Source organism: Oreochromis niloticus, linkage group LG9 (genome assembly GCF_001858045.2).
Source record: "Oreochromis niloticus isolate F11D_XX linkage group LG9, O_niloticus_UMD_NMBU, whole genome shotgun sequence".
NCBI lineage: Eukaryota > Metazoa > Chordata > Actinopteri > Cichliformes > Cichlidae > Oreochromis > Oreochromis niloticus.
Genome location: NC_031974.2, coordinates 17,993,863 through 18,015,573, shown reverse-complemented (window position 1 = coordinate 18,015,573; position 21,711 = coordinate 17,993,863). Strand labels below are relative to the sequence as shown.

At 39.5% G+C, this 21,711-nt stretch overlaps 1 protein-coding gene and 1 pseudogene across 4 annotated transcripts; one reads left to right on the top strand and one right to left on the bottom strand.

Moving 5' to 3' along the window:
* Positions 1 to 3,042: 3,042 nt before the first annotated feature.
* On the top strand, positions 3,043 to 6,318 carry LOC100701340 (solute carrier family 22 member 13-like; annotated as a pseudogene).
* A 235-nt stretch (positions 6,319 to 6,553) lies between these two features.
* LOC100711537 (xin actin-binding repeat-containing protein 1) lies at positions 6,554 to 20,805 on the bottom strand. 4 transcript variants are annotated; one of them, XM_013277607.3, is made up of 10 exons: positions 18,607 to 18,960; positions 18,157 to 18,318; positions 17,951 to 18,038; positions 17,475 to 17,828; positions 16,529 to 16,607; positions 14,807 to 14,952; positions 14,421 to 14,468; positions 8,869 to 8,999; positions 7,247 to 7,430; positions 6,554 to 7,156 (listed from the first exon to the last, which is right to left on the bottom strand). In XM_013277607.3, the coding sequence occupies exons 2-9, from the start codon at positions 18,279 to 18,281 to the stop codon at positions 7,262 to 7,264; spliced, it is 1,140 nt and encodes a 379-aa protein (XP_013133061.1). In that variant the 5' UTR covers positions 18,282 to 18,318; positions 18,607 to 18,960; the 3' UTR covers positions 6,554 to 7,156; positions 7,247 to 7,261. The 4 variants fall into 4 exon arrangements, with proteins under 4 accessions (XP_013133061.1, XP_013133060.2, XP_013133057.2 ...); XM_013277606.3 differs by lacking the exons at positions 6,554 to 7,156; positions 7,247 to 7,430; positions 8,869 to 8,999 and adding exons at positions 9,006 to 14,047; positions 18,419 to 18,522 and having other exon boundaries at positions 18,607 to 20,805; XM_013277603.3 differs by lacking the exons at positions 6,554 to 7,156; positions 7,247 to 7,430; positions 8,869 to 8,999 and adding an exon at positions 9,006 to 14,047 and having other exon boundaries at positions 18,607 to 20,804.
* Positions 20,806 to 21,711: the final 906 nt, after the last annotated feature.

Genomic DNA, 21,711 nt, shown 5'->3' with positions numbered 1-21,711 from the left:
GATTTTTGATATTTTGTTTTTTCTGTTGAGTTTGTAAATATTCATTTTTAGTACATATTAGTGTTAGTTTACTAGATATTGATTTATTTTAATAGTTCATTTTGCTTTGAAGTCAAAAACTTTCAAATAAGCCCCCCCCCCCCCCCCCCCCCCACACACACACACACACACACACACACAAAGACTTTACAGACGGAGATTACTAGGCTCATAAACAGAGTAGTGTTCCACACAGAGAATGACTTTATTGCAGTTCCCTGCATGTATAGAGGATTTTTTTTATATGCTATTGTCACACTTGAAAGGAGCCTCTTGTATGCATAGTACTACATACATAAGTGCACTGCAGTACTGCATACAGACATGTGAAAGAAAAGGTTTTCACAGCACTTTATGCTTCTGTGCTTGGAATCGTTGTCTTGTTGCATGACCCAGTTTGGGCGAAGCGTTAACTGTTGGACAGATGGCCTTACGTTTGACTCTAGAATACTTTGGTATACAGAGGAGTTCATGGTTGACTCAATGACTGCAAGGTGCCCAGGTCCTGGGACCTCAAAACAGGTCATCACCCCTCCACCACCATGCTTTTCTGTTGGTATACGGTGTTGATAAATTAATCATGTTTAATTACCAGCACCTTGCTGCTACTTACCATATTAATTCACAAGAAAACAGTAAGGATGTACTGTTTTTCACAGCTCTGCTTAGATCCCATTTATTTATTTATTTTTTCACAAGACTTTAAAGAGTTTATTAGTCACTGTCTGTTTATTTGTTATAATCTGTTCTAAAACTGATGGAGCTTATATATGACTGCTGTTATCTATTATTAAAATATAAAGTGTGAATGAAGTGAGTGGACTAAGTTACATTTATCTGATGGATGTGTCAGTGTAAATGATGAGTTCTCAGCACGCATGCACAAAATTTATAAAGCTGCACAGCATTCTCTCTTAAAACTGATACTTTTCACTTCATGTATCTTTTCATTAGCCAACATTGGGTGGCTAAAAGTCTGTTTTTATGCAGATGACAGCCTGATTTATTTTTCTGTTGTATAAGAAGAAACAATTCACTTCATCAAACTGCAGTGACCCTAAAAGGCTTTGCCTTGAATAATACTGTGTGTAAGGGTGCCTTGATGACTTTTTTGTCCAGAATATGATCTGCCTCAAAGTGATACTAAGTAGCCAATCGTTTGTTACTGTTATTGCAGTGTCATCATGATATACTGAAAAACCTCTGGCAGATTCCCTGCAGACAGACTCTTAACAGGAATTAACAAGAGAAACCATATTTCTTCAATATTAGCTTCTCTTCATTCGTTCCCTGTAAAATCTTCATAAAGTTTAATATTCTTCTCATCACATACAAATTGGCCAAGATTAGAGATCACATGAACATACTGTGCCACTGGAGCATTTTGCTCTCAGAGTGCAGTGTTACTGTGGTTATTTGAGTTTCCAAAAGCGTATATTTAGCCCTTGCTCCAGTAGCCCTCAACTACCTATCAGCTATGCTGCCTTGAGATTGCAGCTTCATCGGGCTACCAAACACCTATTCTTTCTTTCACTTTCCATTTCTGAGTTCTGTTCTGATCTCAGTATCTCAGAATAATTGTCATTTAGTTTAGAATAATGAATTTCTGTTTGTTTATTTTGTTATATTCCAGGTACAAATGTAAGTCTTATAGACGACTCACAGCACTTTAGACTACAAACCACGTTTTCACCATGCATTCATACATGGAACCACATTGTCTTTGGACTGTGGGAGGCTGTAATACCTAACTAAACTCCACACAGAAAGGCCCGACTCAGGATTTGAATCAAGAATCTTCTTGGTTTGAGGTGACAGTGCTAATCTCTGCACTACCAAAGCATCTCTTGTCTGCGGAGGTTGCAAAAGTAAAAATATTCTTAAGCAGAAGTGCAGATACATCCGCTGAAAATAGTTCAGTAAAAGCTGAAGTACTGAATCAACTTCTTTAACCAAGTAAAAGTGAAAAAGCACAGCGTCTGAAATGTGCTCAGAATAAGAAAGTAAACAGCAGCTCCTTAAAGGGCAATTCTGTCTATCTAGGCATCTATTTTTTATGCAAAGGTCATTTCCCACCTCTCCTTAGATGTGACAGAGCCTTCTCTGACCTCTGTTACTTTTGTCTACCATATGTGATCATACGCTGTGTTACTACTTTTTCTTTGTTTGGAGGCATCCCCATGATCCTTCAAGGCCAAGTTGGTGTCTCTCTCTGTGGACAAACGTGGTGGGAATACAAACAATTCTCGTGACTGTGTCATGATCCCCCTTCACTCTGTAACCTCCGTCTCATAAAAGATGCGCAGACATGGCATGCACAGCTTTATTGGTTCAAGGTTCCCTAAAACCATTTTACTTGATTTGACCCACACTGATGGATCTAAAATCCACCTGAACAGAAACGAGTCAAATTTGATCAACCTCAGTATACAAACGCTTGTAGAACGTGTGAAGTTTACACAGCAATGTGCACATTTTTAAAATGTCATTTTAGGAAACGTCATCAAGTTTCAAGTTAAAAGAATGAATGTAGGGTAATTTTACCACCACTGAATGTCAAAATGGGTCAAATCTGACCTCAACGTTATGTAAGAGTTGAAAGGATATCCTCCTTTTGGCTCTTTGACGTCCTTTTACTGCTATGTCATAACAAGGATTTCTCTTTTTATGCCGCGATAAGAATGAAAAAGCTCCTATTTTCCCGTTTTACAAGACAAGCATTCTATCTAAATGAATGTGAAGCTGTTATCTTAAGCTAAAATAATTATATAATGTTGCTTTAAAGTGAAGTTATTTCCATTATCAGTGCTTGTTTTATTGTCTTGGCTATCTTGTATTTTTGGCGTTAGTGCAGTAACTGCGATAACTGTTGTTCCCTAATAAAAGAAAAAAACCCAGATTCACATCGTTGTTCTTGGTTAATTATTAATCAGCCAGATAAATTGTAGTGATTTACTCCCACCATTTTCTCTCACCCTGCATTTCTGAAGAACCTCCGCAGGCCAAGCCGCACATTACTATTATCACCATGAGTGATTTCAGACGGGTCCTGACAGAGATTGGGGAGTTTGAATTGTTTCAAAAATGCTTATTGTTGTCATTATGCATCACAAGCATGTTTGTAGCTTTTGATATTATTGGCCAGGTGTTTACAGGCTTGAGCTTTCCTCACCACTGCAACACTGACTGGATCTTAGAGCGTGCACCCAACCTGACGGATGAGAGACAAAGAAATCTCACCATTCCGGTGAATGAGGATGGAGAGTTTGAGAAGTGTAAAATGTTCACACCTGTGGACTGGGATTTGGAAACCATTGAAAAAGATGGGATTAACACCACAACATCATGCATAGATGGATGGGACTATGAGGCTGAACCAGGTGCCTCCAGCATTGTAACAGAGGTATATAAAAAGAAAAAAGAATGTAATAATGTATCATGTACTTATTTGACAAGATTTCTATTTCCTGTTTATTTGGCTCATAATTTCTAAAACTATTCTGCTGCTCTTTAATAATCTTTTTTTTTTTGTATTGTAATTGTTCATATTTTCAGTTTAATGCAGTCTGTGGCAATCATGGTTTGATAGAGGCATCACAATCCATCTCCATGGCTGGTACTATGGTTGGAGCGTTGGTGTTTGGGGCTATTTCTGACAGGTTTGGACCTACGATACATAACCATGAGTTTTGCTTTCATGATAACGAATACTTAAGGCGTCCTGCATCAGAAGGTTTTTCCAACAGAAAAGTATAAAGTGCATTTTCTCTGTGTAATCATCAGGGGATTTAATGAGAAGTTATAAAAAAGGTGGCATTTTCAGCCAGGCATATGCTCGTAACCAATGACAACCATAATTGCTCCTAAATAAAAGACAATTATGAGTTTGTGAGATTCATGCGTTTGTCACCAAAGAGAAGGAACGCCTTGAAGAGCACTTTTAATAAAGTTACTCATACCAGAGAATAAGTGTATAAGTACTATAAACAAAGATCCAGATGGAACAGATATAATAACCAATTCAAAGAATTAGAAACATCTGTATTCTCTTGTTCTAGGTTTGGCCGACGATTTGCTGCCCTGCTTGCCCTTCTGCTCGTGTCGCTGTTTGGTGTGAGCATTGCTTTCTCACCAAACATCTATGTTTACATGGTTCTCAAATTTTTCTCTGGGGTTTCCAGCATTGTTATTTGATCCAAAACTGGAGAATCCTGCAGCTAGTGCTTTTCTGCCCTCTGGTCATTGTCCTGGTGGCCTTTTATAGGTCAGAAGCTTGTCACATTATAATAAACATATTATTTAACATTGCTAGAAACTAAAAGTTCATATGGGTTTGAATCTGCTTTTTAACAGGTTGCTGCCAGAATCAGCTCGATGGCTGATGACTCAGGGCAGGAAGGAGGAGGCACTAAAGGAGCTCCAGCGGGCAGCCAGAGTCAATAAGAAAAAAGTACCAGAAGATGTCCTAAACAATGTAAATAGCATTAACACAGAGAACTTTAGTTTATCCATATGATGTGAATGTTTTCTAAAGGTTCTTTTCCACCTTCAGATAGAGATGGAGACTACATCTGAAAGAAGAAACGTACTGGACATCTTCCGCATCTCATATCTGAGAAAACGTTTTCTGATAATGGGTTTTGACTGGTGCGTCTTTCTCAAATTGAAATCACATGCATGCTGTGTTCTTTAATACCTAAACCATAAATCACAATAACAACTTGAAACTAAAATTATCACTGTGACCTCTAACTCCAGGTTTGCATCAAGTCTTCTGTTCTATGGACTGAGTCTGAATGTAGGAAACTTTGGCCTGAATATTTACCTCACACAGTTGATCTTTGCTGTTGTTGAAATTCCTGCAAACTTGTGCGGTTTGACTCTAATTCAGCGCTTTGGAAGGAGGATATGTCAAGCGTGTCTCCTGCTCTTTGGAGATGCCGCTTGCCTTGTGGTCCTTGCTGTGCCAAAAGGTATCTTCCAGATCTAAAATTTGTTGTTATAATTTGGAAAAAAAGTCACTCGAGGGCCGAGTTTTCCATGTGATTTTCTACTGTTGCCCTATCAGATCTTTCCGTGGTGGTAACAGTCTTAGCTGTGCTCGGGAAATTTTCTGCCACTGCTTCTTTCAGCACAGCCTACGTTTATACAGCAGAATTATACCCCACAGTTTTAAGGTAACGTCACTCACCAGCAGTGATTCTGGCAACATATACCAGACAGCAAGATTTTCTTTTCTTTGTACTTGTTTTAGTACGTAATCTTACAGTGAATTTTACAGCAACAAGTTCTGCAAAATGTCATTTTGATTGATTTGATTTTTCGAGCTAATCAGTAAAATGTAAAGCATTGCAAAAATCACCTCAGTCTGTGTGTTTTTGCAGGCAGAATGGTGTAGGTCTGAACTCCATGTGTGCTCGAGTGGCGGGTATCATCGCACCACTGGTCAGGCTACTGGAAAGCTACCATCACATTATCCCAATGCTAGTATATGGCATTGTCCCTGTTGTTGCTGGATGTTTCTCTTTGCTGCTGCCTGAAACCCTCAATGTTGAATTTCCAGATCACAGTGAACTCAAGTAAGATCAATAGTATTTCTCCTGATACTGATATTTGTATAAATACACTATCAGTAAGTGTGTTTCTTCTTTTTTTTGACTTAGAAACCCAGCGAATGAAGCAAAGGGAGACGGATATTGTGCTGAAGAAGTTGAAGAACACAAACTATAACTTTTACTGAAACCATAATGGGACTAAGTATAAATTTGTTATGTTAACAACTGAAATGTACAGTGTATTAAGTGGCTGATCATTAGTTACTGAAAGATAATTTCTCAGTTTTTATATTAACTTCTAAAAGTGTACAAAAAATGGATATAGCCATATATTCAGTTATGTTTTTATGTTACAACAAACAAGCTGAGATCCACACACATAACTTACAGACAGAGGAACTGGGCTAAAAGTTAACCGTGTCTGTAATCAGAGCAGTTTTCCACAGATAGCGTAACTTATCTCAGTTGTCTGCATCTACAGTATTTGTTTCTATGTTTTTTGTCTCTTGCACTAAAGTGAAACCTTTTTTTTATGCAAAGTGTTTTGTTAAATGTACTGCATAAATAAATCATAGCAAGTTACCACCTGGTGTTTTGCTAAATGTTCTATAACTGGTGGAGTTTATGAGTGATGTTGTCACCTACTACGATAAAGTGAATAGGGAAGGAAGTGAGAGGACTGTTTTTACAGCCTTTGGTTGTATTGGTTTAAATATTAATTAGAAATTAGATGTATTTGTGGAGTTAAGAGCAGGGGATACAGCGCTTTGATGAGGAGGCTCTGCTGCCAGTTTGAGAAATTTAGACAAATCCCAAAACCAAAGGAGAGTCAAGATTTTGGTTTTATTTGGTTTATTTTTGCTCTCTCTGTGCTCATGTAAAATTTAATGCAGTGTTATTTTCATTCAAATGTTATGTCACAGAGCTAATCACAGCTATAGTGAACAGAATCATTATGGCACCTTTAAATGTAATTCATGAGCACTCAGGAAGGAGAGTGGAGCACTGACAATGTGAGCAATTCAGCAGTAATGGAAAGTGAAGGAAAGTGGCCTCTTTATTATGATCTGTACAGACATAATAATCCTAATGCATTTGCTTTATCATAGTTTATATTACTGATATAAAACAAGAACAACAAAAAAAGTCCTAAGTGTTATTGCTTTTATGCAATAATAATAGAATCAAGCTAATTTCTGATTATTTTTTTTATCGCAGTTTAAACACAGCTTCTTAATTTAATGTCAATCTGAGTAATTCTTTGCATTTTACAGAAGTATTTACAAGAATTATTTTTAAAAGCTGTAAAGTAAAAACAAAAAGCTTAAGTGCATTTACAAAAATAGCTCAGTGTCAAGGAGATGATTACAATGTGTGAGTATCTACAGACCCTGCCCAGTTTCTAAAATTAGTTACCTATCGTTGCAATTAAGTTGTAGGTTATGTCTCAGCACGCTATCATTCATTAACAAAAAGCACATGAATACACTGCAAAGCTTGGACAGGATGGCCTCAAACACAGATTCAACAGGGTTTTCTGTGCTGTCACCGTCTCATCTGAGCTGAGGATAGAAAGAGAGCCCAATTTTATAATAATCAATCAATGAGTTTAGTCAAACATTCATAAAATAAAAATGCCTTGTGGTACTTACATTTCTACTGACCGCTCATGCCTCAGATTCATCATGCACCAAATCAGCTGCATTCTTCAAAAGCCATCGGTCCTTGTGTTGAGCGTGTCCAAATCCCTCGTCGTAATTCCCCTTTCGTCTGAACAGTTGTTGGTAGTGAAATATGCAGTAGAACTCACCGTTTAAAGGCGCGTAACTGTACATGCTACAAATGAGCACAAGGTTTGTCAGTCATTGTTGAAAATAAAGAGAGTAGTGGGGACAGTTTTTGATTAACAGTAGATGTATACATCTTTCGGCTACTTATTAAACATATTCTGGCATATCTCCACTTTTCTAAGTAATAGTGGGAAACTTACAGGTGGACCTAATCTGTACATTCAATCAAATTAGCAATTGCTATGTTATCTGCATCAGATATTGGACCAAATAAAATGTTTCAAAGATAAAATGTTTGGTGGCAAATGATAACGTTTAACTGCAAATGTCTATCCATCCATCCATCCATCCATCCTAGCAAGCTCTTATTTTGTGTTGTTTGTAGCCTTAACTTTGCTAGTTTTTATCCTGTAGCCTATATTTTAGTAGTAACCATTTGCTAAGTGGTTAAGTTAGCTCTCAGCTTTGTGAATGCTTTCGGGAGATGAGAGAAGTCTAAAATAATGCCGACTATAAGAGCACATGAACAAAGATCAGTTAATCATCATCACAGTGACACAGAGCAGACTGATATATATGATGTAGCATGCAAAAAGTCTAAAGTCTTTAAGTTTTCTAAAATTTCAAAAATTCTACATTAGCACACAAAAAACAGATTTAATCTATCTTTGTTTATTTTTTTTGACGACTTTTTAACCCGACAAAGTCAAAATGAACGGAGTTCATTATTTGAATTATTGTGGCTTAGTAATGATGCAAATGGATAAACACATCATTTGTAGCATGTTAAGCTTCTGATGAAAACTCCACTAGATTTACAAAAAACTGTTGATTGATCACAAACCAACAGTCTTATCAGCACAGGCTAAATATGGAAAAGTCACCAGAGCCACTAAGACTTTCTGACACACCCCGGCCTGTTTGTGGCTGAACTGCAGTGAGCTTGTTTTTTTCTCCTCATGTCTCCTCTTGTTGAATGAGGATTTGGGGAAAAACAGTGTGTTGTATATTTACAGTTTATGCATCAGAAGACATTTAATAAAACTACATTTCCCCGACATAGTTTTCAGAGATATGTGCAGACAGTGCAGTTAAGATAACAAACACTGGAAATATGGGAAAGTCTGGGTGTTTGTTTCTTTTATTTTTTGCTTGCCTGGTTTGTGTGTAGTTGCATTTTGGCCAACTTTTTACATGCTGCATCACATATCTGCAGATCACAATACATAAGTATCCAGTTTTTACATTTATAGTTTAGTATGTTGTTTTTTTTTAATATTTCAATTTTGTAATGCATATTAGATATGCTAGATATTTACATATCTAACATATCTACTTACAGTTATAAAGTTATAAAGCTGGAAAGTTATATATATATATATATAAACAATATAAAGTTTAAAAAAAGGACAAAGACACTAATCCATCAGACAAGAGGAATCACAGTTGCAGGTGATTTTTTTTGTAGAAGTCCAACATCCCACCTTAATTTTTTCTTGCAATGTTTGCAGCAGAAGCACGCTTTGTGAAAAATGTATTTGTCTGCAGTTATTTTTTCCATCTGATAGACTGGCTTTAGACATGCTGAGCACATCTCTCGAGAAGCTGGTTGAAACTGAAGAAAAAAACAGCAAGACTGACCTTAGTGGAAAAGTTTTTTTTAAAACCAAAAGCATTTATAGTAAACCACAGTGAAATGAGAAGTGGAAATCAAATATATATTTTTACTTTGAAATGCAAATCAAAGACAATATTTAAGATCAAAATAGACACAAAGGCTTAAATAAGGAAATTAAAAAAAAACTTATGAAGAAACAAAAAACCCAAAACTTTAAGCCTTGTAATTGATCTCTTTTCATACACAGTCATATATGTGACAGCTTTCACATAACGAACGGGTAAAACGCTGCCAACGTGCTCCTATTTGGGCACCAAGTTATCAGTCTGATTGACTGGCAGCTTCACTTCTGGGTCTGTGGTGACCTGAATTGTAGATGGACTGACTACGACCTGCCTTGTGGATGATGTCACTGTTTCTGGCTGAGAGTTGACCACAGTGGAAGTCTTGGAAGAGTAAAACTTTGTCCCAGATCGTTTGGTCTTCTCATGTTTGTCGGTGACTGTTTTTGTTCCTGTGATACTGTTCCCATCACAGTCTGTCTGAACCTCGAGCACGCTGAGCTGTCGAGGACTGAGTGGGGTGGAGGTGGATTGTTCTGCTTTTCCTGGGTCATTTCTGTTTTGAGCAGGGTTGTTGCAGATCAGTGTCTTTGTCGTCCGAAAAGTCTCCTCCAGCTTTTGGCTCTGCTGGCATGTCGGGCAGATCAAAGCTTCTGGTGGTGCCAGGTCAGTTTTATCTGTCTTTCTAGCTGCTGATTGGATAGTGATAAACGCAGGTGAAGATGGAGCACTGATGGAGGCTTCATCAGTGCTCATATCTTGCCCAGCTGAATTAGTTGTGTTTCCCTGCATGGTAGCACTTTTCAGTGACTTTGTTCTGCTTGACCCAATGCTAATTTTATTAACACCGCCAGAGGATGGGGATCCTTGTACACCCCCAAAAGATTCTTTGAACAGACGTGATAAACCAGCAATATCTGAGTCAGATTTCAGTGTAGAGACGGAATAAAGTGCCTTCTTTATGGCTTCCTCTACATCGAGGATTCTGGCTAAAGTCTGCTCTTTAAGAGTCGTGATTTCCACACTCGCTCGCTCAAGATCTCCAAAAACGTGTGCCATCGATGACTTGCTTTCAGCGTTTTCTCTTGATACTGGCAACCTTTCGTCTTTGTTGTCAGCTCTGACCTTGTTTTGTTTCTTTTTGTCAGAGCCGACAACCCAATCGGGGACGTTCTCAAATACTCTCCTCAGAGACCTTACATCAACCTCACTTGTGTCTTTTTCAATTTCTTCAACTCGGCTCAGAAAGCTCTGCAGTTCCTGCTGTTTTCGTAAGTTGTCAAATATTTCCATTGCTGCTGGTATGTTCCCTCTCACGATCTCATCCATGTGAACTGACAGTCGCTGTCGGCACTCGTCCTCAGTCTCAGTTCGCCCTTTCTTTTCCCTCATCTCGACTTTGCTTTCTTGCTTCTTGATCTCTTTCTCATGCTTGTCTTGGCTGTCAGCGGTTTCTCCACAGGTGTCACATGATTGATTGCTTGTAATTTCTACCACATCTGGATCCACATGTGCAAGAACAGACATTTCTTTATTTCCAGCCACTGGTTTTAGGTTTTTGTTGTCTGGTTGGGGGAATTTCAGTCTTTTGGGCTTTACAGGGGCAGTCTTTGTCTTTTTACCTCCAAATTTCTCAAATGCTTCATGGAAATCTATGTGACTTTCATCTGTTTCACTCGTATCACTTTTGGCTGCTAAATCCTGGGTTCTTTTCTCCTCCGCCTTGACATTCATCTGCTGTTGTCCAACAATAATATTCTTATCTATGTTATCAGTTTCTTTCTTATCACCTTGGATTCCATGTCTGACTTTAGTTTCCTGAGATATCCACATAGCCTCACCCAAAGGCTGATTTGTTTGATGACCTTGAACTGAATCAGATGTTATGCATGTGCCACTTTTAAATTTAGTCAGGTCTTGCTCAGAATTATTCTCAGATAAAATCAGTGTTGGAACCATTTCTTTAGATTGCCCAGTATTATTTTGGGTTGACTCGTTATTGCTTTGTTTCTCCTTCAGATGTTCTGGTTTAGGTGGAATGGCTGGTTTTGGACCAGTAGGCTTTTTGCTTTTCTCTAAAACACGTCTCGTTGCTGGGTTACTCTGGGTTTTGTTTTGGTGTGGAGGCTCTGGATTTGCTCCAGTTGCCTCTTGTTTCACTGATATTTGACTTGCTTCAGTTTCAGTCACAGTGAAAAGCTCCTCAGTACTGGTCCTTTGAATAGACACCACATCCACGTGTTGTGCTTTTTCTCTGTGAGGCTTTGAAGAGTTTCTGTATATCATAGCTGCTTTAAAATCTCCTCTTGTGACATTAACGTTAGATCTTTCTAAGGATTCCAAAGCTGCTTTAATTTTACCGTGAAAAACAACTTCCTCATCCTCCTGTTGTGCAGGACTTGTTTCCAAACTTTGTGTAGTGACCATAGGAGTTTCTAAAGGTTGTTTCTGCGCCCCCCCTGCACCTTCCTGACCTTTGTTGCTGCACGATTCAGGAGCGTGTGTTTCCTCAGGAGTAGCATCTTTGTGGCTTGTCTTAATATTTTTGTGCTGGTAATCTGTTTTACGTGCTGAGGTGAAGTTTTCTTGAGAAAATTCTTCTTCTACTCTTGAGCGTTTCACAGTATCTGCTGTAACCGAGGGAAAGAGTTCCTCAGATGATTCCTGAGTAATAGCTTTTTGTTTTTCTTGTGATGACTGATACAGTGACTTGGCCTCACTTGTGGCCTGTTGGAGACTTTGGATTGCAGTATTGAGGTTACAGATCTCTTCGTTCCCATCTACCACCTCGACTAATTGAGCTTCGTGGGCACCAAGCTCGTGATCTTGTCTCTCAAAATTTTCATAGGACTCCTGCGTCGCAACTTTGGGATAACGTGCTTGCTCTTGTGCTTCATCAGTACATTCACTGCTTGCATTATTTTCCTGCACATGAGATAATACCCCAGAACTGCATTCTGTAGAAACATTTTGACCTGCGTATATATTTTTGTGGATCTTTTTCTTTGGTTGGTGTTGACTCGGGTCTCCAGAGAACAGGCTTTTAAGTCTCTTTACATCCACGGGTACCCACTCAGTAGTTTCCTCCACTTGATCACTTTCCTTTTCATGAAGAACTTCCTGTCCAGCCATAGTTTGGCTTTCAGGGAGTTCTTGAACTGCTTCCTCAGCCTGAAGACTTTTTAAATACTCAAAATCTCCCTTTTCAATGCAGCTTTTGAATAGTTTTACACTCCCCTTTACTTTCCCTTCAGGTGTTATTGATCCTGGGCATGTTTGTTCTTGAGAGAGTTCAAGTAGATCACCTTTGACTGACTTAGTAGCAACTTTTGTTATTTCTTTATGGCCTGTTTTACTCATGTCACCCCTTTCCAGCTCTGATTGATCACATTCAGCACATTTTGGAGGGACGAAGCTCTTCACATCCTTCTCATTATGGTATTTGTAGAGGGAGTAAACAATGACTTTGGCACAGTTGTTGTCATCCTCTTGGATTACCACTCCTTTTCTCAAAGAGTTATCTTGATTGAGAATATCCTCAACAAGCTGAACCACACTGGCAGTTCTGAACTCCGTGTCCTTGTTCGCATTGAACTGATGCTGTTGAACAGGCGCCGTCACCGCCATGGTCTCGATACCCCCTTTGCTGTCCTCCTTTAGGTAAGTGACCTGAGCTTTTAGGTTTACCCGTGGTAGCAACTGGAGTATGAAGTTTTGCGCACCGCCTTCAGCCACCTCGTCATGTTTTATCTCAGGCCCACTCTCTGATAGTGTAAACTTAGCTTTTTTAGCAATCATTGTCTCATTGACCTCAATGATAGAGCCAACCGATTGGATGACTCTAATCTGGTACAGGAAATTCAGCGTTTCCTTGATGTTCTCCACCATTGTCTCAATTTCATCCTCGTTCTGATGTCTGATTTTGTCAAATGGCATTGATTCAAAAAGATGGGTTCTGTTTTTAACATTGGTGGTCGTGTTGTCCTCACTTGCACCACTACCGCTTATGATTTGAGTTTTTGATGTATGCACAACGGAGGGCTCTCTCTGTATGTTGGCGGAGATAAAGGGGTTGTTTTGAAAAAGAGCTGCCCTTGTTTTAATAATTTCATCATTTTTTTCCAAATCGGATAAGCTTATAGACTCCTCTTCAAAGAGTGCTTCCTCAGTGGAAAACTCATCGTTACATGAGAAGTCATGTTCAGTTCTTTGACTGACATGAGGACATGGCTGTTCACGGGGCTCTATTTCTAAATCATTGCTTGTGCTTTTGTTTGTTCTTTGTATACTCTCACTGCAAGCCATTTCAAATAGCTTTTTTTGTTTTTGGACTTCCTTTGTCTCATCCCCATTAATAGAAACCTTTCCCTGGAACGTTTTACCCAGATTCGGCCCAGACATGTTCACAGACTGACTCTCAAATATTCTTCTGGTAGCCTGAACGTCTATTCTGACCGTCAAATCCTCACACTCTCTGTCAGTGTCTGGACTAATACCAAGAGATTTTACAGCTTCCATAGCCTCTTTAGCACTTTCTGCACGAGGCGTTTCTTTTGTTTCCTCCAAAACAGCCAGCGTTTTACTAAAATCACATTGTTTCTCACTTCCCCCTGCCATGTGAATCTTGGGGGTGTAGTGAGACACTTTGTTACTCGAGCCACAGTTCTCAAATATCAAGCGTTTCGAAAGGACCTCTCCTTCGTATCCAGTTTCGTCAGCTGTCATCCTCTCTGAGCTCAAAACTTCAGCAAGCTCTTCATCCACAACATCATCCAGCATCTTCAGCTCTGGATGGGTGTGCTTCAGGAGACGCCTCAGCTCACATTTCTGCCTCTGTTGGTATAACATTTCTTTGGAAAGCTGGGGCGGAATAGGTTGAGGAGAATTAGTCCTACAGATTTCTTCTAGTTCTGGTTGATGTCTGGCTGAAGGAGGTAATGGTAAGTCCTCTTTCCTTTCTTGGACACTTGAGTCTTCTGACATCTTAGAAGAACAAAGGAATGTTTCTTACTGTTTCATCCATTCAGAGAAATTCATGCTCCAGAGCAGTCACACCTACTCACAGGATAAGAGCCATGCCAGGTGATTTGTTTTCCTCATGCCACATGTTAGCTGGTTAGCTGAACTCCAAAGCAACCAGCAAGTACAACCATAGATGCAACCACAAAATGAGTAAAATAAAAGCGTGAGGAAGTCTGTGAAGCGAATCTGTTTCTTTATTTTGCAGGTAAGCAGCATATTTTGGATTTTTGAGCCAAAGGGAACACGATACTGCTCGCTGTGCAAATCCAGTGTGCACAGAGCAACGTGCATCAATCACAACATCATGCAACACCATAGTGACATTGCACTTTACCTTGATTTGGTTTACTCTTTTCCCAAACTCACGTGACGCTTCTCGTTCCTGCAAAGAAATAATAAAATAAATAAATAAATTACATCAGCATTATTGTTTGGCTGCTGCCAGAAATTCCCTTATCACTAATTAATTGATGATATATTATAATGACATATAGATAACAAACTTCAATGTGTAGCTGAAAATCTACACTATAAAGGCTGGTGGAATAAACTTTCAACTCTTTACTTTCATTGCCAAAAAATTATTTAGATTTTTTTTATACCTTGCATAAAAATCTCAGAGATAATTCTTTCAGTGTGTAAACTTTAAACAAGTTTAATTGATATAGTTTACGCTGAACTAAAAAGAAGGGGAGATGTAACAAGTAAGCTGTCATGTACCAATTTTACAGGACTGTTTGCTGATTCCTTGGTTCCCACTTTGGACAGATAGAGAGCTGATATTGCTTTCACCGAGACAGAAAGTTTCTCCTTGGCTTGGATGAAAGAGCTGTCTCTGAAGTCTGCAGCTGACCTCCTCTTTTCATCTGCAGAGACATCAGACACGGCAGCTTTAATGTCGAATTTTGTCACGGCTCTGTTTAGAAGTCAAACTGGCCCGATCAGGGTTGTCTCGTGACATTTTCATCATCGCCATCATCGCCACGCAGCCAGATTGGAAATAAGTCGCGGCTCGTTTAACAACATACGGCTGACGTCTGTGTTATTAACAAACGGCTCGTGCTGTTTGTTAATAACACAGGTCCCAATTCGGGGTCCAGCACTTTCGAAGCTGATATTTAACAGCTGTCATGTGGCCGAGTTATAAATGTACCGCTTGTTGTGGAGCAGGAGAGATACCCGACTCTGCTGACACGCATACTAGTTAAAAACAGGCAAGTCACTGCAACAACGGTTGACTAAGCATCGAAGTTCAAAGGTAAACAGACATGTCTCAAAGCTGTTTATGTAAGTACAGATACTTTATGAAATCATGCGTCCACAAGCCGGAAAACACAGCAAAAAAGGTTCTGCAACCAAAGAAGAAGAAACATAAAACTCATTGCAGTATTTCAGTTTTCTTGCAGTATCAGTTAACTAATACTAAGTATTACTAATAGCTACTAATATTTCCAGATTTGGGCAACTGTTAAAAATGTGAATAATAGCTATTAGTTTTCACCTTCTACCATACGTACTGTATTAAGCTTCACGGGTTTAAACGTGTAGGCTTCTTTAAGAGCATGTGCCACTCCTTTCCTTCAAAATACAAATCTCTACTCACAGAAGAAGAAATATTCCCAGTTCCTTCCTCCCTATCTTCTTGGTTTCTTCCAAACTTTAGTTGTTTGTTGGTTTGTGTCGTGTCATGGAGCCTCTGCCACTCGCTCCTTCTTTCTGTCCATTCCTCTCCAGGAAACAGCTGACCCTTTCACCCTCTTGCACTTATTCTGGTCTTGTAGCACACCAGCTATTTCTGTCCGGTTGTGGAGTGGCTTACTATTCCTACACCAAGTTGAGTCATCCAAAGCTTTGACCGAACTCACTGAAGACAGCTCTCCAAGGCACGTCTAACGTCTTTGTTTAATTTTTTTATGTTTTTGTGCCAGAGGATGTTTCTTTCAGAACAAATTTTTTTGAAAGAGCCACATATGTTTATTTTCTTTCTGATATTTTCATCTTAAGCTGAATCGTCTTCAGCGTCTTTGTTATTTGACCCTGAATTTATAGAACCAAACCATATTCATCATAGTTTACTGTTTACTCATTACCTAAATCAAGGCGCGGTATTTCTCGGTATTTCCCGGTTTTATCAGCTGGTCTTTTACCTGGAAGCTTGCACTTTGAAGCTCGCTGTAGCTGCTTTCATTATTGCATCGTGTAATTTATGACATGAACTCGCGTTGTTTGTTTATGTTGCTACTCACGTATCCCTAATCAAACTGTAAAAAGTTTTAATCTGAGCTCTGCTGATAACTTCTCAAAGAGATAATCCTTTAATCTTAGAAAAGTGCATCTATTATTCTGAATGCTTTAAAAAAACATTCATTTTGTCAGGCAGGGTAATATGATATTCAGGTTGACACAGAGAAAGCTTTGCTGAGCTAGAAAGAAGATACTCACCAGCTTGAGATGTTGCAATTTTTTCAAAATCAATACCCCCTATTGTTCTTCTCCTCTCTATCCGGGTCTGATTTACTTCCTATAGAGAGAAACAATAAAACATCACTGCTGCTAAGTAAACTTATTGTGCATCATAGTTTCTATGTGTCAGTACAGTTGCATGAAAAATCTAAGCATCACTAGAAAAAAATAAGCTGTTATATGAATGAGAAAGAAGTAAGCATTCATTAGTGTGTGTGGTAGTTATTGGCAAGGGAAACGCTGTGCAGCTAGGAGAGAGAATGGAGTCCACCAAATGTTGGCAAATTCTGAATGCATGTGTCTTTTTCTTCTTCTTCTTCTGGCTGCTCCTTTTAGGGTTCTCACCCTATCTCTAACATCCTTCTGCATCTCATCCTTCACTGCATCCATGAATCTTTGGTGGGGTCTTCTGCACATGTCCAAACCACCTCAGCCTTGTCTCCCTAACTTGTTTCCAAAATGCTTAACCTGTCCACCTTGACCACTCCCAATGAAAGTCTTAGCATCTTCAGTTTTGCCACCTCCAGCTCCAGTTTTTTTTCCCTGCCACTCTGTAAACCTTCTTTTCCACTCTAGCTACTAACTTTCTGTCACAAATGCCACTCACCTCCACACAAAAATTCACCCCAAAAGTTCCAGCTTCAGTTTCTTAAAGTATTTCGCGGCAGCATCTGACACTGAAAAGGTGCTGGCGTGAAATACTTCAAGATGACTGAAGCTGGAATTTCTGGAGCGAAATCAGTGAAAGCTTTGTTTTTGCATCTTTACACTTCAGAAAGGAAGAAATCTTTGCTGTATTTACATATACATTAAAAACTGATATTTTTGACATATGCTTTCATTGGTAAGTATTAAAAATGTTTACCCTTTAAACTAACTGTGGGTCTATTAGGGATTCTTATAGTAATAATGAGGTTGTATTTACCTTTCGAGTTACACGATCATCCTTCACATCAGTTTTATCAGGCCACGTTTCCGTTTCCTGTGCCTCCGCAGTGATCTGTACATCCTCAACATCTCCGTTCATCTTTGACACATCTGCCGTGTAATTTGATGTGAAGTCTGCAGCTCTAAGGCTGCTCTGTCTATTGTTTTTAAGAGAGGCCTTTGACTCAAACAGAGCTCTCAAGGCCTCTATGGACCCTGTGCTGCCTTTAAGGCTGCTCATTGATTTGCTGCGGGTCAAATTGGTTTTGGCTCGAGACTTTTCCTTCTCGCTGTTTCTCCTCATCAGAGACTCCAGATCAGCCACTCTACTTTCCAGTCGAGATGGCGTTATCTGAAAAGGATACACAAGGGAGGGAAGCGTGTGTAAATCCAGCAACTGTGATTATTCTTTTTCCTGCCATGCCATTGATGCTTTTCATTAACTGGATAAACAGCTAAAAAATCAGAAGTTACCTCTTTTAGCACCTGGTTTGGCTTTCTGTCATCATTATCTACTGAGGGTCCTTGAATGGATTTGCTCCCTTTTACTGAAGTTTGATATCTGTCACAAACACAAACACCACATTAATGATTTGATGTCACTAATGACCTACATGTAGATTAGAGGGGTGGACTTTAGTTGGCACAGATACAGAGAGACTGATGCTTTTTTTTTTTACCTGGCCACTAACTGGGACACTGACGTCGTCTTGTCCCGCAGCCCCGCATCCGTCCAGATTGGCTTGTCACATGAGCTGAGGCTCTTCAGCGATTGGGTACGCCTAATATTGCTCTTCCATTCCATGATCAGGTCACGGGTGCACACAGTTTGGATAAATTCCCTAGAATACATGACACATAATCAATAACATTTGATTATGTTTACATTTCAAGTCCCATAATAAGCATTTATCTTCACTTCATTCAGCTCCACTAACTCACAGGTATGAAATGCCTTGACATCAATAATGCATAGCTCTCAGGGAGTGAGAGAGAAGGATTTGGACGTGTGCCTTTCAATTTAACGGCGATGCAGAGTGCAGCAACTGTTCGATGTAAAGACACGAACGCGAGTTTGATGAAAGCGAGATGACGGCGTAAGTAAAGGAAGTTTTGAGGAGAATATTTACCTTACAGATGTCGGTCAGTGTCTGCTCTCTGGGAAAATCAGAAACACTTCCGCAGCATCACAAGACCTGCACACGGTATAAAGGTTCTGCGAGCAAAGTCCTTTTTCTTCCTCATTACCTTGGACTGTAAAATGTTCGATGAGTAGCAAACAGGGTGTACTCTAAATCCACTGACGTTATAAATTAGGAAAACATTTATCGTACAATCCTCTTTTTGCTCTACCGTGTATCAAACAGCTATTGCATTGTGTTGTGGCTCCTGCGCTCTCAGGGGAATCATTGATGTTGGATTTCAGATTAGCCCTCTGATGTAATTGTGTGATCTTTGAGCAGCAGTACACTCTCTATTAAGTAAAAATTAGATGTACTTTATTGATCCTGAGGGCGCCTGGGCCATTACAGCAGCAATGTGGACAAAGGAGAAGCATGAAAAAGGCATTATTAAATCAAAGGAATTATGATGATACCCATCTCGCATGCTGACAGAGCGACCTGGTTACAGATTTACAGATTTATTGCTATGTGAGAATAGTAGCAGTATTATTGTGACTGTCCAAAGTTTGCACTGTTGTGTTCAAGTGAAATTTTCCTAAGCAAAATAGAGAATCAGGAAGGAAGAACAATAAGTTAGATACAAAAAAACATTTAGAAAAACAACAAAAATTCACATATGTGCAGAATTCCTAACAATAACACACCATTAAAGCAGTTTGGCTGTTCATGGAAACGACTCCTTATGAGGTTATGAGGCCCTTATACTTTAACTGTGAATAGTTATGCTTGTTGAAGAGAGGCCAGTGTGTAGATGTGAATGTATGCAAATCAGCGTGGATCCGAAGTGGGCCAGACTACTGAAATTCCCCCTTTCTGTCACCGTAAGCAAGTTTAATGCATTTAATCCCCGAAGTGCATTCTCAACTTAGTTTTTAAAGAATTGCTCTTGTAGTGAAGGAAATAAGTCTTTGAGCACTGCGCTTGTAAATGTAAGAAATAAATGTGTAGCTCGTTGATCGGACTGTCGTATATTTCTAAAACATGTTTGTGTTAATTCACAAAAAGGTTCTTTTTTTGTAGATAGTGAAGGAAAGGGAAGGTTTCTGTCATTTAATTATCTGTTAATTACTGTGGTGTCGTATGAATGGCCGAGTAGAGGTGTTTAAAAACTGTAAAGCTGTAAAAATACAGTAAAAAATTCCAAAGTTGATCCAAAGCCATCCAGTGGGCCAGATTGGAGTCTTTGCCAGGGTCAGTTCTGGCCCCCAGGCCTTATGTTTGACACCCCTGATTTAGATCATTTTAAGGAACTTTTTTAGCATTTACAACGTTCTCATTTTTAAAAATATTATTTATAAAATTAATTTATAAAAAGTCATCAGCTTTGTAAAAACCTCTTTGGAGGCCCCATTTACAAGGCTCTTACTTTAAATCAGATTCCAAGTTGCTGACTTTCCTTTGGTTTTAGGAAGCCAAGGGAGGAGCAAGTGTTGAGGAAATGTGTCTCCACCCAAGAATTCCAAGAGCTCCTGACCCCAAAGTGTCAAATGAGAGAAGGAGGAAGATCTAGTTTGTCACAATCTTGCTGACAGCATCGATACTAACACAGGACCCCCCAACCAGAATTCACTGGCACACGCTGCATTATAATGTCTGTGAAATGTGTACGCAGACTGCCGGCCTGTGAATAAAGCCCATATAAACCACTGCTGGCTTTTCCTACAGCTATAACCACAGTGTGTATGCAGACACAGCAACTCCCCACCCCCCCTTATGTTAAATAATGCGCAATTTTTGATAACTGTGCCATCTTATGGTGAGATATATTTACTGCAGTAAATCCATACAGGTTAAATAATGTGTTTAAAGCTGCATTTATGGTATTGATTTTTTTTGGCCACTTGGGGGCAGTGAAACAACCTGAACATTTACATATTATGGCTAATTTATTATTTGCGGTTTTTCTGTATTTTTGTGAGTCTGCGCTGTGAAACACAGAGCAGTTACATTTTCCGTCCACCTATATAGTTAAAATATACACGAATTGCTTTGATTCTTAAGGTAATCTGACTGCAGACACGTCTTTTTAAAAAATTAATGTAATTGTATTGAATGAAGATCTTCCCAGTGTGTAAAATCTAATTTGAATGTGGTGGTATTTAGATTCTTACCCGATCTGAGCACATTTCGTGTGTCTTTTTTAATTAATTAAATAAATAAATTATCGATTTATTACCTCCATTTCACCAAGTAGATGTTATAGACAATGGAAGCTTTTGTCAGAGCGCACAATTCATATTCCCCCTCTTTAGTCTTGCTTTCTGCTAATCAGTCTTCAAACAAAGAGAGAGCAACAGCAGCAGCACACACCCCTGGGGCAAAACTGTGAGAATCAGCCTGGCTGTCTCCCCCCCCGCCCTCCCCCGTCTGACTACAGCCCTCGTCCCTCCCATCTAAAACCCACTCCTGTCTCCGAGGCACCAGGGAGATGAAAGGGAATATGCAATGCGCCGCCTTTGACTGCGAACTGTGCGGCGTTATTAGGGGAAGTTTACTGGCCTTGTCTGCGTTTTAAACACACTTGCTTACATCAGGCAAGTGTTTACAGCGAGGTTCTGTGGTTGATTGGTTGGTGGGAGCCTTTTAATACCTGCAGATTACACTCCGTGTCTGATCCGGGGCTGCAGAGAGCACCAGCAGACGCACACTTATCTCTCTCCTACTCTTGAACGTATCTTCCGCATGTCCTTTCTCACTGTGCACAAGCGACTGGGAGAAGAAGCTCGGCCATATTTCAGCCCGATAACATTTGTAGACCAGCAGAGGGCGCAAAAGACCACTGAGAGGCACAGCTGTGTATGTTTCTCAACCACATTCGGGTTATGTGGGAACATTACAGTGAGGCTATTCAAGGCCAAACTAGGTTATTGCAGTGCACCAAAATAACTCACAACATACAGCAGCGAGAACAGACAGCAGAGAGCTGTGGAAGATAAGGTCAGCGCTGCTCGATAAATTACGTCGTGCATGAAAGTATTTAAAATAAAGAAATAAAAATCCCAGACAGTGAAATTCATTTAGATGCAGGGTAACTCTTCGTGTACCAGACAA